At 36.8% G+C, this 17016-nt stretch overlaps 2 protein-coding genes across 11 annotated transcripts; both read left to right on the top strand.

Moving 5' to 3' along the window:
• The first annotated feature begins 571 nt into the window (after positions 1–571).
• On the top strand, positions 572–11445 carry LOC149162541 (ran-binding protein 1 homolog c-like). 10 transcript variants are annotated; one of them, XM_089435731.1, is made up of 4 exons: positions 575–956; positions 6398–6557; positions 10790–10876; positions 10970–11038. In XM_089435731.1, exons 1-2 carry the CDS (start codon positions 781–783, stop codon positions 6429–6431), a joined length of 210 nt encoding a protein of 69 aa, XP_089291857.1. In that variant the 5' UTR covers positions 575–780; the 3' UTR covers positions 6432–6557; positions 10790–10876; positions 10970–11038. The 10 variants fall into 10 exon arrangements, with proteins under 10 accessions (XP_089291853.1, XP_089291859.1, XP_089291857.1 ...); XM_089435729.1 differs by lacking the exon at positions 6398–6557 and adding an exon at positions 11235–11445 and having other exon boundaries at positions 584–956; positions 10970–11062; XM_089435728.1 differs by lacking the exon at positions 575–956 and adding an exon at positions 11235–11445 and having other exon boundaries at positions 6103–6557; positions 10970–11062.
• LOC149162542 (ran-binding protein 1 homolog c-like) lies at positions 2089–3014 on the top strand. Its single transcript, XM_089435723.1, has 2 exons — positions 2089–2231; positions 2391–3014. Exons 1-2 carry the CDS (start codon positions 2090–2092, stop codon positions 2531–2533), a joined length of 285 nt encoding a protein of 94 aa, XP_089291849.1. The 5' UTR covers position 2089; the 3' UTR covers positions 2534–3014.
• Positions 11446–17016: the final 5571 nt, after the last annotated feature.

Genomic DNA, 17016 nt, shown 5'->3' with positions numbered 1-17016 from the left:
TTGGCATATTCATATTATTTTCATCCTCAACATCGAGGATTGTGTAAAGCTCAGTGGAAGATGCCCCTTAGAATAGTTTTGATGCCCCCAAAATGACTTCCATTCTCAACCCCTCCCCATGACATTTGAACTTAAGACCTCGTAACAACTAAACCCCATACAAACCAACTACCCTACAACTTATCATGGATCAACCACAACAATACTTATTATAATAATTTAAAACCAATATTTCTAATTACTTTTCCATATTTATCTCATTTACAAACCCCTCAACCCCATCCCATTATTATTACAATAAACACAATAATATATCACTGAGGAAAGAGTTCAAAATTGCGAAAACAAAAAACACACAACAACCTCTGGTCCCAACATGACAACATGAATGAAGTAGGCCTCTCATGTTGGAGATGATTTAGGGGTTACTCCATGGCCTTCTCTCCCTTTAAAACCCCCCAACCATCCCTGTAATAATTTATTATATTATCTTTAACGATGCTACTTTTACTCTCAATCTTTAACAGCTACCGGCCTTCCCTCTTCAAAACCCTTATATAGAGTGTTTTCTCTCCATCGACCTCAAAAACCCTTATATAGAGTGTTTTCTCTCAGTCGACCTCTTTGCCCTTTGCCTTCGAAGCATTTTTGCACAGTTAAATCCTTTGTCCAAAATCCTCGGGGTTTCGCATTCGTGTCTGATATTGGGCGAGTTTCTGGCATATTTTGGATCCATCGATTTCATTCGAGCCCTCCCTCTGTGCACTATATGGTATTGGGATGGCTGGAACTCAGGAGGATCCTGTTCTTACATGGGCAGTAGATGACGATTCGAGAGAGAACGAGGATGATGCCGGAAAGGAAGAGGACACTGGAGCTCAGGTTGCACCCATTGTTAAGCTTGAGGAGGTTACTGTCACCACGGGCGAAGAAGAGGAGGATGTCCTTCTTGACATGTAAATTTCTTAATCCATGGCTATTTCATGATTTTGTTTTCTCAGTTGAAAGTTGTTTTCATGGCCTCTTCAGTGGCCCTTTTCCTGTGCACATAAATGGGACCTTGACTATAAGGAAGATGCATTTGGGCAGTTATTTACTTCTAATTTTTCTCCTTTTTAGTAAGATCTATTTTTATCAGGTTCTCGATGTTTTGTTCGCCTGTTGATGATGATCAGATTTGTCATTTCAATGGGGTGCTGAAGAAACTCTATGGTAGATGCGTTTAGCGGGCTATGGTTTGTTTTATCGGGTAATTAGGGTTTTGCTTTTCTGTGTATTTTGTGAGTTTCTTGTTGTTTTGATGTCCCATTGATATTTTGATCAGCATTTTTTGATCTCATTATGGTCTGTAATAATTGTTTTCCTATGTTGATAGGCTGCCGATGAAGATTTTTTCGGGGATGCATTTGATGGTTTATTTGTTATCATTGGGGGTTTTGTATTTTGACGAGTCTTTTTATATTTTGTTGAACTATAGGCCATCCTTTTTTCAATGTCTTTGAAGAATCTATGATGGTTTCTCTGTTATTCTGGTTTAGTGGGGGGTGTGATGGTCATTTGTTATTGTTAAGCATACGGGGTTTCGTATTTTTTGGTTTTTGGATTAGCCATTGAATACTGAATTGGGCCTATTTGATAATCTGTCTTTTGGTTATTGGCATTAGGGTGATTTGTCTTTTTATGTTGTGAGGTGGTATGATTCAGGCATATGTCTGTTTTGGTCTTCTGTCAACTATTTTCGTTGACTTTCTATGATGTTTTGAACAGGCTGTTGATCATTTCTGTACCTTATGGGGATGTATGGGATGAGCATTCTTTTGTTATTAAATAGTTGATGATTTGTATTCTTACATGTTTGATGTTATTATTGATCTTTTTTGTGGGATCCTTTTCGGTAATGTTAAGGAATATCTCTTGTGTTTTTAATAGGTCGTTGGTAATTTATCTTTGAATGCATTTGATATGGTGGGATATTGCGGACATTACTTCTAATGGATGCCATGGGCTCTTAAAATGATCCTAATGCAGTTTCATTGTTTATTAATATTCCCATTCTTTTTTATATGTTTGACCCTGCAGGAAGGCGAAGATGTACATGTTTGACAAGGATGGGAATCAATGGAAGGAGCGTGGTGTAGGAACAGTAAAGTTTCTTAAGCACAAGGATACTACAAAGGTTCGGCTGGTCATGAGGCAATCCAAGACATTGAAAATATGTGCAAACCATTTAAGTATGTAAATTTGTTTGTTTGTTTTTTTTTGTGTAATTTCCCCCCTGAGATTGTAATAGCTTATCTTACGTCCAAGTTTTAAGAGGCTTTCTGTGCCGAGAATTTGTGTTGATCCTTATTATCTGGATTATATTGTTTTTTTTTTTTTTTGCCTTGCAGTTCATTCCCCAATGTCACTTCAGGAGCACGCAGGTAGTGATAAAACTTGGGTCTGGCATGCAACTGATTTCTCAGATGGGGAACTGAAGGAAGAACTCTTCTACATTCGACTTGGCTCTGTAGACAGTGAGCACTGTTCTTAGACTCTTCTAATCCTTGTTATGATCTTTTCTTTCTATCTTGTATTTTTCTTTGATAAAATCAATGTTTGAGTACCTATATTCTTGGATCATTTCATTGAAGGGTTGATTTTGCATATGTTCTTAGGATGCTTTTGTGCAGATTATAGTGGGTTGGTAAGGGATCCCCCTCCCCAAACACCCTATCAGCATAGTTAAGACTTGAGTTTAGGGTGGCTTTAATTATCTCTGGTAATAGCAAATGATACGGAGGATTGTGCATAACCCACCCCCTTTTTGATTCCAATAAGCAGAGGTGGTCACTATGGTAATCCGATTTCAATTTGTAGTTAGAAAATGGGGTCACAACTTTCCATATTTTTTGTTTTGTTTTGTCTTTTTACATCAAACAATAGTATATTTATTAGAACCATAGTCAACTAAACAAACAGGAAACAATTTATTTGACAGGTGGAAGAAGTGATAGGCTTAGAGAAATTGAATTGTAGACCATGCTTCTTGACAAATTGATGAACAGATGTCTCCTTACTTGAGATTTAGGTTGGCACCATGGCACCATCCTGTCCATCATTATACACTAATCTTGTTATTATCTTCTTCACTGTGAATGACTGGCCTATTCCCTGCAAATAGATCTGGGCATAGAGGAGCCAATCCAAGAACAATAATCTCTAGCACAAGACAATATTAATGATCTAAATACCTAATCCTGAAGCTTGAGTTTGATTTTTCTCTACTGGTTTTGAATCTCTGATTGAGAATCTCCCACTCGTCATTATCAAACCTTCTCCTTCATCATTGGCATCAGCTGCACTGCTGAGGTACTTTGGTTGGTTGTCATTGGACTTGAGAGCTTGAAGTTTCAAATGATTATAGTAACAGACAGCCAGAAAAGCCAGTCCACACCCACTCAAGTTTATGACTGTAACCTTTTCATTTATTACAGACAAAGATTATGTTATGAGCAGCCAGTCCTTGACAAGACCAACAACATTCATAGTCAAGGCAGAAGTCTTTCCTATCAGAAGAAACACTGCAAGATTAAGAGCCAAGGCACAAGCTGAAATGTCATGTAATCCAAATCAAAGGAAGAGGCCCTGATTATCAAAAATGGGTATTCTACTAAGGCCCAGGGGGTGCTGAGAAAAACAAGGCAACAATGAGCAACAAAGATGTGATGGGATTCAACTTAATCCCTTTTGATGTTCGTGGAATTTGTATGAGAACCAATTGGGTAGTCTCACATGCAACTGCACTTAATTAGAGAATCACCTCCCATGCATTCATCTTGGCCTCCCCATAAGCTGAAATAGTAACTCCAATGGATATGGCCAACATATTGGCCTCGGGCTCACCTTTATAAGCTTCTTTCTTCAGGGAAACCACAATCAAATACACAGCAATGGGAATTAGAGCTTTCAGCATTTGAAATAATGATACTGAGAGGAAAACATAGGCAGAATTTGAAAACCAGAGACCCAAAGAATACACTTCTCAATACTATGGGTTCAACGAGCTTGAAGACTCTTACAATAGCAACAACCAGTGTTGAGTAGAAGCCCATGTGAATCATGGTGGGACTGATCACACTAAAGTTGTCAAGAAATGGCAACTCCAATGGATATGGCTAACATATTGGCCATGGCCTCACCTTTATAAGATTCTTTCTTCAGGGGAACTGCAATCGAATGCATATCAAATGGGCACAAGAGCTTTCAACATTTGAAATATCGATACTTTGAGAGACATGCACCAAGGGCTGCATCATTTAGGATTTGTACTTAGTTTAGGTGTCATATTCAAGGGGAAGTTGTTATGCTTTCCACCACTTCATAGATTGTTAGAGTGATGAAACAAAAGAGGCTCCCTCTTGAGGCTAGATTATGTCATTCATATCAGCTGTGTTGTTGATGTCCTAGCTCAGCCAGGTCTTGCCAAAACTCTGTTGAGGTTCAAAATTTATTATAAACTGAAATGTCTTCACAAGAATTGACCTCATAAAATGCCATAATCACAAGATATGCCATACATGGCTGTGATTATGGCTCGCAAGACCCTTAGACTTTGAGCAATGAGGCTCACAAAATCACTTATGATTATGCACTCTACAATTCTGTGACCAGCTGAATGTCAAGCAATTGAACCGTGATTTAAATCCTATTTTGTCAGCAATAAGTACTATACTTTGTCTTTATTTAGTGTAGAGAACCAAGCACTTATTCTGCTCATCTATAGAAGGGACAATGGTTGTTTGCCTATGAGGTATAAGGAAATCCTATCAGATGTTTTGTATTTTCGTATGGAATTGAATCATACTCCTGCACACTGTAACATTCATATATATCAACCTGTAGAGGCTTTAATAACACCTGGTATTCTGGTTAGTGATTTTATTGGACCTCATGTGCATATCCTACATGCACAGGATGGACTATTCATATGTTACAGGGTATTATTCTTATTATTTAGGGTGCACATCTTCAGGTTCTCAAGAACGATTACTAGAACAGTCAGTTAATTCTGCAATTTAAAGGATGAAAAAGGAGGTTATAGGAGTCTAGTTTTGGTTCTCATCCACAATGTCACACTAGTCTGCCTGGGCATGGTTCTCATGGTTTAATAGTGACTTGAGGAGTCATAATACCACAGATCACTAAACACGAACAGCTAAGGTAGCCCAAGGACAATAGCCATCTTTACACATTAATTAACAGGTCTTACATTAATTATCCTAGGGGGTTTTAATACTTCCAAATGCTTAAAAAACAGTTAGCAGAGCATTCACATTACACATTCCAGCAATCTTTTCTATAAACCAACCAAATGAAGTCAAGAAAACCCTCCTTTTAAACTATACAACCTTATTGTTAGTATGATCAACCTTATTTTAATATATAGTGTGACAAACCGTATGTGACAGGCAGGTGGAAAACTTTTCTCGCAATTGACTAAGCGACGTCCTGCGAGCCAGACTTGAGATGGAAACCCTCGTCAGAAGTATATGCTTGGCTCTTTTCCAAACAAATGAAGAGTCAATGAGGTTTTGTGTAATCACTTCTGGTATCGTATTGGGTTAACCCACCCCCTTTTTGATTCCAATAAGAAGAGGTGGTCACTATGGTAATTCGATTTCAATTTGTAGTTAGAAAATGGGGTCACAACTTTCCATATTTTTTGCTTTGTTTTGTCTTTTTACATCAAACAATAGTATATTTATTAGAACCATAGTCAACTAAACAAACAGGAAACAATTTATTTGACAGGTGGAAGAAGTGATAGGCTTAGAGCAATTGAATTGTAGGCCATGCTTCTTGACAAATTGATGAACAGATGTAGTTCCTCGTGTAAAGTATCACCTTAAATCATACAGTTAAAAAATAATAAATCTATGGTTAGTGTGTCATTTTTAAAACTATTTCCAGATCCCATGGAAGTTTGTAAAGTTTCACCTTCAATCATAGAACGTAATAAAACTATGCTTACTGTGGGTCGCAGTGAACCATGCCCAAGTCCCAATGGAAGCTTGTGGGTCAGTTTCATTCAGATGGGGATATCATAACTGATATTCACAGCAAAGTGGGTCTCTCCAAACATCTTACGCTATAGCATATACCCTGTCTTCCTCACAGACAGCATGAAATGCAGTTTGCACATTGACATTGTGGCATACAGAGCATATGAAGATGTTTTATTACAATGCAAGAACACTGGTATCATTCACATGGATAATCTGGGCATCCAGCTTTGGTGTGTTGGGTGACATTGGTGTGAACTGGGGAATTCTGTCATCACAAAGACTGGCTCCCTCTATTGTTGTGAAGCTGCTACAGGCCAATCACATTATGAAAGTGAAGCTCTTTGATGCAGATCCCAAGGTCTTGGAGGCTCTGATCGGCTCTGATATTCAAGTCATGGTCGGCATTACTAATGACTTGCTGGAAACTCTCAGTTCGTCTTCTGAAGCTGCTGACATGTGGGTTCGTGACAATGTCGTACGCTATGCTTTCAATGGAGGAGTCAATATCAGGTACATCCTTATATTTTGGCTTTCCATGTGTCTGTACCAGCTCTATTTTATTAGTAGTTTTGGAAATCTGATAGTCCACTACACTATAACTAAGAACAGCTCTCTCCAGCAGGTACTTACATCTGAGAAGCTCAACGAGTTATTGAAGCTAATAAAATAGTTCATAGAATCTCAAGACCTCAATACAAAGGTCAAAGTTTAAACTAGGTTATTTTCATGCTGTATAAGTTCTTGATTTGAGTGGAAATTTGGGAAACAGAAGTTATTTGGTGATCTGGCTTCTCTGTCATTATATTCCTTAGTTCTTTGAGGTAAACTGTATATATATCCAGCATTCAGATCATGTTGGTCTATTGGCATACAGTACAATGTTTTAACTTTTCACTTAGTTGCAAAACTCTTTGATTTATCCTGGGTTTTCCGAGTTTATGATTTCCCAGTTTTTGCTAATTTTCTCCTGAGCTTTCCGAGTTGATGACCCCTACCAATTTTTGCACCAAACTAATAACTTCCTCTATGATGTAGTTAGAATCCATAGTTTAAGGAGATTATATATCTGCGTCACCCATTGAGACCATGTTGGGCTGTTGGGTGGTGTTACAATTTCAATGATGCTGCTCTATGGCCTAATATCTTCCTTATTTTATGACGTTAATTTGTTACAAGTAGTTGCTGCAGTATATGGCTTTTAACATTTATAGACACAATTTTATTCGGTGCATCTACTGCTGCTGGATCATTTTGCCAACCAACATTTAGAAGGTCATCCTTTGCTTATCCCTGTGTTTAGGGGGAGATGTCATGCTAATCTTGAGCTTGCCAAGGCCATGCAACCCTAGGTTCTCTGATTGTCAGGAACACCCATATTTGTTACATGATTCCAATCGAAACTTGAATAACGTCATGGGATATGAAATTGGTATCATTGGTTTTTCATCGGTACCATCCGAGCCGCAGTTTGCTAATTTTTGCCAATTTTTTTTGCCGATGTTTCCGAGAAGATATTTTCTGTACCCTCTGCCGATTTTTTGCCGACGCCAATTTTTTCAACACTGTGCTCGATATAGAAGGCATCCTAATTGGTTGATCAAAATATAGGGTGAATGTCATAATCAGACAGATGCTATGGTCAGCCATTTTGAGGTGTTTGTTTTATAGACTTCATTGGTTGAGCACATTGGGTACAATGACTGACAACATATAACGTGTTGATCCAACATTCTGGATCATGTGACTATGAAGGGTTACGACCCAACAGTCTGGACTGACGTACACCAACTAAAGTCTTAGTCACTAGTTGTCGCTTTCTTCTATAACATATTGAGCTCTCACACACATACACATACAACTTTCTAATGATTCTCACATAGACAAACTCTATTGCACTCTCAAAACCAGATCACAATGGGCTCATGAAAACTTCGCTTTCATAACAGAACCAAATTCACTTAACTAGGTCTGGCAGCCCAACTGGCACACAGACCTAAATCTTAGCTCTCATAAGCAGCTTTGGTGCCAAGTTCCAACTTAATAATTGCGTGAACAGTAATGCAATTCTAGACTAGTAACCGTGAAAGAATATAAGAAGCGTAAATCAACTATTACATTCCAGTTATAACATCTCAAATGATTAAGCACATTGATATAGTTCATCTCTAACCATAATATAAATTACATAGCAGCATGCAAAATGGGCTCCGGACCGAAATACCTATCATTTAAAAGACAAGGGCTATCAAACAAGTTGCCAAAGGATGGATTCACCTCCCAGCCGCAGACATTCCTACATGACTTTTACACCCAAGCAGGGCTAATGATATGATAAGGGAGCACAGTTACGGGAGCATACCTCTCTCAATGTCACAAATTACAAACAGTTTTACAACAGAAATCACCTAGCTGTACCTAACCAGGTTTAGGTCTTCTTGTTGGCCTCAACTAACTCATGTGAAAATCAGTATGCTAGCCCAAAACTACCTTGCTGATCCCAACTAAATAAAGGTAAGAGATATGCTAGATCAGGCTTTTGTAGGAGAGCACTTCTACTGGCTCGCAACATCACTTATGATTATGCACTCTACAATTCTGTGACCAGCTGAATGTCAAGCAATTGAACCGCGATTTAAATCCTATTTTGTCAGCAATAAGTACTATACTTTGTCTTTATTTAGTGTAGAGAACCAAGCACTTATTCTGCTCATCTATAGAAGGGACAATGGTTGTTTGCCTATGAGGTATAAGGAAATCCTATCAGATGTTTTGTATTTTCGTATGGAATTGAATCATACTCCTGCACACTGTAACATTCATATATATCAACATGTAGAGGCTTTAATAACACCTGGTATTCTGGTTAGTGATTTTATTGGACCTCATGTGCATATCCTACATGCACAGGATGGACTATTCATATGTTACAGGGTATTATTCTTATTATTTAGGGTGCACATCTTCAGGTGCTCAAGAACGATTACTAGAACAGTCAGTTAATTCTGCAATTTAAAGGATGAAAAAGGAGGTTATAGGAGTCTAGTTTTGGTTCTCATCCACAATGTCACACTAGTCTGCCTGGGCATGGTTCTCATGGTTTAATAGTGACTTGAGGAGTCATAATACCACAAATCACTAAACACGAACAGCTAAGGTAGCCCAAGGACAATAGCCATCTTTACACATTAATTAACAGGTCTTACATTAATTATCCTAGGGGGTTTTAATACTTCCAAATGCTTAAAAAACAGTTAGCAGAGCATTCACATTACACATTCCAGCAATCTTTTCTATAAACCAACCAAATGCAGTCAGGAGAGCCCTCCTTTTAAACTATACAACCTTATTGTTAGTATGATCAACCTTATTTTAATATATAGTGTGACAAACCATATGTGACAGGCAGGTGGAAAACTTTTCTCGCAATTGACTAAGCGACGTCCTGCGAGCCAGACTTGAGACGGAAACCCTCGTCAGAAGTATATGCTTGGCTCTTTTCCAAACAAATGAAGAGTCAATCAGGTTTTGTGTAATCACTTCTGGTATCGTATTGGGTTATTGTTAGAAGTGATAATTGGATTCGGATTCTCATCAAGTGAGTTGTTCTGCTTTCTCAATTTGAGAGGGTTTGTTTGGAGGGAAAAACGAAAGAGGACATACAAGAATAGGGAGGGGAAAGATGCAGAGGAAGAGGATTGAGAACATTGTCAGTAGGCAGGCTACATTTTCGAAACGTAGGTGGATTGCTGAAGAAAGCTTACGAGCTCTCGGTGCTCTGCACTGCAGAAGTTGAACTTGTGATTTTCTCCCCAGCAGGAAAGCTCTATGAACTGTTTTTTAGTGCAAATCCTACTATTTTGATTCTAATAATCATGGCTATGCAAACCTCATGAGATTCTTACTAATAACCCCGGTGGTGCAAGCCCTAGTAAGCTCGATGTTGAAAAACTTAGTGTAAAACCTCCAAATCGTTGGTTTTGTTGTAGTGCTTATTGGAGAGTATATAAAAAATTTCACACCTTTTTATGAGATATGGGAGGAAAACATGTTAAAGATTTTTAATAAATATAAAATTTCCAAAATGATGCTAGTTACGTGTGATTCTTTTTTCATTGTTTGTGATTATGAAAAATGAAACTCAATGTTTTTTCATTAGTGCACACATATTTCATTCCAGAGCCGATAACAATAAAAGTGAAGAATTTATGGTCCAACGTTATAATTAAGGGAGATGTTTAAGGATGACGTTTGAATTTTGTTTTTCATTTTAAGACATTTGGAGCAAATATTAGGAAGGACTTTGAGAAAGGATTGTCCTTGATTTTCGAAAATGGAGTTGTTCCTTTCCAGCCATATGCCCCAAGTGACCATCAAAGGGAGAGCTCATATGTTTTTTGGATGTTTTCTTTAGAGCCATTTTTTTACACATATCCATAGAGTCCCCATGCCATTGATGTGAATTACTTGTTCGGTTTTTTTTAACCAAAATTTTTAACCAAACAAGAAAAATTTAAAAAATGCCTCAAGATCAAAGACTGAAACAAAGACCTATTGACATACCTTTTAAAGTATGGAAAGAACTTGTAAAATCATATGAGAAGTTGGATGCACAAAGAAAAGCTGACAATGAGAGCATTTAGGTATTGAATTTTTCATTAAACATTATTTAGAATGTATTAATACTTATAAGTATCTTAGACATGTATTTGTGTGAAAATAAATTGAATTGGTTTATGTTTAAGGACAAGGCATCCAAGGCGAGGTTAACCAAGACAAAAGTCACTCATCGTAGTGGCCAGAAAGGTTTAAAAGCACTGATAACAACCTTTGTAAGTATATTAAACATGTGATATTTTTTTAATAAATTTTGTACTAGAAGAAAGTCATTGTTATCTAATTTCTCCCTATTTACTGATTGACAGGAACTAAAATATGGAAGACCTCCAAATCATTTGGAAAAGGAGGTGCTGCAGCAAAAGAGATGGGTTGAATTTGTTGTTTGGATGGACTCTATGGTATGTAATCTTAGTTGGATTTCCAATATACTTTTAAACCATATTTTCATTTTATTTTTTAGTACTATTAGATATTATATCTTACCTCATTTTATGGTTAACATTGTATAACAAAAACATGCGTTGTGTTATGTAATTAATACTAACATGTAATATTGATTTTTTTTGTCAGAATGCTATAGGTAATGATTGCCAAGACGATGATCCAAATTATGTTCAACATATATCAGGAGATGATGAGGATGAGGATGGGGATGATGGTGGTGAAGGAGGAGATGATGATGATAGTTGCGGTGTTGGTGATGATGTGGATCAGAGTAATGAGGATGGTCAAGATGATCATGAGGATGATCTTGGTGGTGGTAGCTAGGCATGCACATGCATTGTTTTTTATGAAGAAATTATTGTGTAGAATGACATTGCTATGTTTAGATGGGTGCTGTGAATTTACCCTATATCAATGAGACATTTTGATTTTGTAATCATACGATGAGTTTGATTTATGTATGTTGTTAATTTATCGTAGAATAACGATATTCATGAAATATTTTGATTTGTTAATCATATTTGAATTTTACTTGTTTTGATTAAAAATAATACTGATTTTATTAGTATTATGTTGCTATTTTATACATGTTTTGAAAATTGTTAATGACACATTGTTATTTTTTTGGATGGATGTTGTCAATTTATCTTAAATTTCTTTACAAATGATTTTGAATTGTGATATCTGCTTTAATGATATTTAGAAACTATCATATATTTCACTATGAATCTATAAAGGGGGTCATATATGTAAAGAAAAATATACTCTATATAAGAAGTCAAATGCGGATGTAACCATGGATGCAAAATTGAAAGTAAAATTGGATGTTAAACTAGGAATTAATACAAAATGCAAACAATTGACATACAAAGTGTTTTAAATTAGAAGTGAAAAATTGTGCAATAGTTGACACAAAGAAGGGAACAAAACATGGCATACAAAAGGATATCAAATTGGGCAAAAACAAGGACACATAAATGGGCACCATATTAGATGCAAAAAAAGACAACAACTAGATGTAAAATAAGATGCAAAGTTGAGCGTTAAAAAGAAGCAAAAAACGTTACAAATTAATATGCCAAATGATGATGCAAATAATGGTGTAAATTTGGGATGCAAACTTGGGTGCAAAAAAGGAAAAAAAAAAAGATGTAAGAAAAGACATAAAATAAGATGAAAAATGGGGCTGAAAAAGGTGAAACCAAGGATGTCATATTGGATGTAAAAAATGATTCCTAATCACATGCAAATTTAGGCTCGAACTCAGACACAAAATTATATGCAAATGTGGACACAAAATGAGGAAAAAAAAGATGCAAATTTGGATGGTGAAAACGATGTAAAACTAGACACCAAAAAAATGCAAAATTGGATGAAAAAGTCGGTGTAAATAATGGTGCAACATTCGACACAAGTAGAAACAAAAAAATGGTGCAAAAAGGGGCATAAAATAGCTTAAAATTTGATGCAAAACTCGGTGCAAAAACAAATACAAAAGTAGACGTAAAAAATGGCTCTAAATTGAATGTACCATTAGACACAAAATAAGATGCAAAGGTGGACACAACACATGACTCAACATAAGATACAAATATAAATGCAAATTTGGATGCTCAAAATGATGTAACATTAGATGCAAGAGATGGTGTTAAAAATGATGCAAAATTGGATGAAACAAATGACGCAAAATATGGTGCAAAATGAGATGGGAAAAATGGAGACAAATCAAACGTAAATGTGGATGTAAAAAATGGTCCAAAAAAAGATGCAAAAATGGGCACAAAAATGGATGCAAAATTTGGTGCTAAATCAAATTCAACACATGGTGCAAAGATAGGCACCAAAGCTGGTGCAAAAATAGAAGCAAAAACTAGTGTAAGACTAGATACAAAACCTGGCGTAAGACTAGATGCAAAAACTGACACAAAATAGATGCATAAAAAGACGTTAAATTGGATTCAAAATACAGTGTAAACTTGATGCAAATGATGGTGCAAAAATGGAAGCAAAGAATGACACAAAATAGGAAGCAAAAGAGAATGAAAAATAGATGCAAAAAATGACACAAAACTAGAAGCAAAACCTGTCATAAAATAAGATGCAAATCTTGGTTCAAAATTTGACGCAAAAAATGATGCATAGTTTGGTGTAAAAAATGATGCAAAATCTAGCGTGAAAAAGGATGCAAAATCAGGTGCAAAAAAGGACGCTTTAAAAATTGTACAGTAGAGCCAGATTTAGCGCCAGGTTGCTCATCACAATTACAAAAAAAATGCACTAAAATCTGGCGCTAAAACTGGCGCAAATCGCTGGTTTTGTTGTAGTGTGTTATACCACCATTCAGCCAGAGGCAACCATTTGACCCATTGTGTCTGTTTATCAGATACAAAGCAACGAAGATATCCTTCCAAACATTTGTTTACTATCTCAGTTTGCCCATCAGATTGAGGATGATAAGATGAGCTATGAGCTAACTGAGTACCAAGACAAGAAAATAATTCTGTCCAAAAATTTCCAGTGAAAATGGGATCTCTGTCACTTACAATAATCTTTGGGTTTCCATGTAGCTTTTGAATTGTTTCCATAAATGCAGTAGAAACTGTACTGGCTTTAAATGGATGTGATAATGCACAAAAGTGTGCATACTTGGTAAGTCTGTCAACTACCACCATGATGACACTCTTTCCCTTAGGCTTGGGTAAACCTGTGATAAAATCCATTGATACCTCCTCCCAACGTTGGCTTGGAATGGATAAAGGTTGTAATAGACCCGGTGTCTTAATTGTTTCAACTTTATTTTGTTGGCAAACCAAACATTCTGCCACAAACTTTTGAATATCTGATTTAAGGCCATCCCAAAAAAATTCCTTCTTAACCCTGTGGTAAGTTTTTAAAAATCCTGAGTGCCCTCCTATGGGAGAAGTGTGCAATTCCATAAGAATCTTTTGTTTTAGCTGGGAATTCTTACAAAGGTATAAGCGATCTTTGTACCATAACGAATCATTTTTCCAGCTAAATGTATTAGACGTACTGGAATCTTGTTGTAGCTTTTGAATAAGTGCCCACACTTCTTCGTCATTCTTCCATTTCTCCCTTGCTTCATTTATCCAATCTGGTTGGATGATAGAAATAGCGCACAACAATGCTTCCACATCCTCATCCTTCCTTGAGAGTGCATCTGCCACCACATTTTGCTTCCCTTTTTTGTAGATGATTTCAAAGTCATAACCCAACATCTTTGTGACCCACTTTTGTTGCTCTTCAGAGGATAATCTTTGTTCTAAAAAGTATTTAAGGCTATCATGATCCGTTTTTACCTTGAAGTGTCTTCCCATTAGGTAGGGTCGCCATTTCTTAAGTGCATGGAGTATTGCCAACATTTCCTTCTCATAAATAGCTTTGCTTAGAAACTTTCCCTTGATTGGACGACTTTCAAAAGCAATTGGTCTTTCATCTTGCATTAGAACAACACCAATTCCATTTCCTGAAGCATCACATTCCACAATAAAGGTTTTTGTGAAGTCCGGTGTAGCTAAGACCGGTGCTTGGCACATTGCCTCTTTAAGATGTTCAAAGGCCTTTGTTGCTTCCGGAGTCCATGAAAATGCATCTTTCTTCAATAATGTCGTTAGAGGTGCTGCTATTCTCCCATAATTCTTAACAAACTTGCGATAATACCCTGTCAACCCAAGAAATCTGCGCAAATGCTTTATGGATGTGGGGATTTTCCATTCCTTAATGGTTTTAATTTTGGTAGGGTCTACCTTAACTCCTTCATGAGATACAATATGACCCAAGTATTCCACCTCCTGGACTCCAAAGAAACATTTGGATCTTTTGGCATATAATTGTTTCTCTTCCAATAGTTGTAGCACCCTGTCAACATGTTCAACATGATCCTTCCAAGACTTGCTGTAGATAAGTATATCATCAAAAAATACTAACACAAATTTTCTAAGGAATGGTTTGAAAATTGAATTCATCAAACCTTGAAATGTTGAAGGTGCATTGGTAAGGCCAAAAGGCATGACCAAAAATTCATAATGACCCTCATGAGTTCTAAATGCCATTTTCGGAATGTCTTCAATCTTCATTCTGACTTGATGATATCCTGAACGAAGATCCAGCTTGGTGAAGTAAATTGATCCATGCAATTCATCCAGTAATTCATCAATGACAGGAATGGGGAACTTATCTTTAATAGTGAGCTTGTTGAGCTCCATATAATCCGGACACATGCGCCATGATCCATCCTTCTTGTGCACCAATACTACTGGAGCAGAGAAAGAACTTTGACTCGGTTGAATTATACCAGCCTCTAGCATTTCTACAACCATACGTTCAATTTCACTTTTTTGGACATAGGGATATCTGTACAGCCTGATGTTTGGAGGAACACTTCCTGGAATCAGATGAATAGCATGATCATGATCACGCATAGGTGGGAGACCTTTGGGAGTCTCAAATACCTTGGAATGATTGTCCAGGACTTTTTGGAGATCTGGAGAAATGGATGATTCTAATGTGGAAACATCTAGCGAACATAATTGTGCAATTACACCCCTTTGCTCCTTTTTTAGAAGCTTTGTCATACCATTAGAGCTGATTATCTTTCCTGGTTTCCCTGCAATACACCTTAATTCAACTTCCTTTCCTTCCACAGAAAATTTGATGAAAAGTTCTTGAAAATTAAAAGCTATTGTACCCAAGGATTGTAGCCATTGGACTCCTAGTACAACATCAACACCTCCCATTGGAATGGAAAACATTGGGCTAGTCAATACATATTCTCCCATGGATAGCTTGATATTATGGCACTTTCCAGAGCAATTTATTGTTCCTCCATTTGAAATCATCACTTGACACTCTGGTGCTGGATATAGGAAGCAATTCAATTCTTTTGCTACCCTACAATGAACAAAATTGTGGGTGCTTCCTGAATCAATCAACACTATCACCTTTTTCCTCTTGATTTGTCCTTCTATCTTGATGGTTTGAGGAGCGGTAATTCCTGCCAATGCATTACAAGATATGGTTGGATTTATTTGTTCTTCATCTAGGCTTTGTTCCTGGAGCATATCCTGTTCTTTTGACCTTTCTTGCTCCTTTTCTTCTTCCTCTTCACAATCTATGTAGAATAATTTCTTCTCAGCACACTTATGACCTTTAGTGTATTTGCTATCACAACTATAACAAAGCCCTTTTTCTCTTTTTTCTTCCAATTGTTGTGGTGTCAACCTTATAGGTTGTGGAAGACTAGGGGCAACTACACTTCCGTCTTTATAGTTGTGAGTGGTATGCTTCTTGGTTGCCATAATTTTGCTTTCCATTTTTCTTGCTAACCTGAATGCCTTCTCTAATGAATCAGGTTCCCAAAGTCGAACATCATGTTGGATATTATCCTTTAAAGAACCTATGAACACATCAATTCTATGCTGCTCTGGAATTTCTTTTACCCTTATGTTCAATTTTTGGAACTCCTCAATGTGCTCCATTATTGAACCCTTTTGTTTGAGACTTATCAATTGGCTAAAAAAAGTGTTGCTTTTTGTATCCTCATAATGTGCTATCAATTCTTCCGTAAAAATTGCCCAAGTGATAAATTGTTTACGAGAGCAAAGCCATTGATACCATACAAATTGATTTGGTTCCAAATATAAAGTTGCCATACGTACCTTTTGTGTGTTTTGCACATTATTGAGATCGAAGAACTGCTCCATCTGTAATATCCATGTGGCGGGAGCCTTGCCATAAAACTTCCTCATATCGATTTTTGGAATATGGTGGGTCTTCGATCCAACATTAGAGTCTATGGAATCATGATTAACATTTCTTTTGCTGACATCATGAGTTTCCTTTACAACCTTTTCACCATTAGTAAGTATTTCTTGTAGAAAATTTGTTAAAT

Source organism: Pinus tabuliformis, chromosome 5_2 (genome assembly GCF_031772625.1).
Source record: "Pinus tabuliformis cultivar Carrire ecotype Pingquan chromosome 5_2, CPIR1, whole genome shotgun sequence".
Taxonomy (NCBI): Eukaryota; Viridiplantae; Streptophyta; class Pinopsida; order Pinales; family Pinaceae; genus Pinus; species Pinus tabuliformis.
The sequence above is the reverse complement of the archived record's forward strand: the minus strand, read 5'-3'. Positions and strand labels throughout refer to the sequence as shown.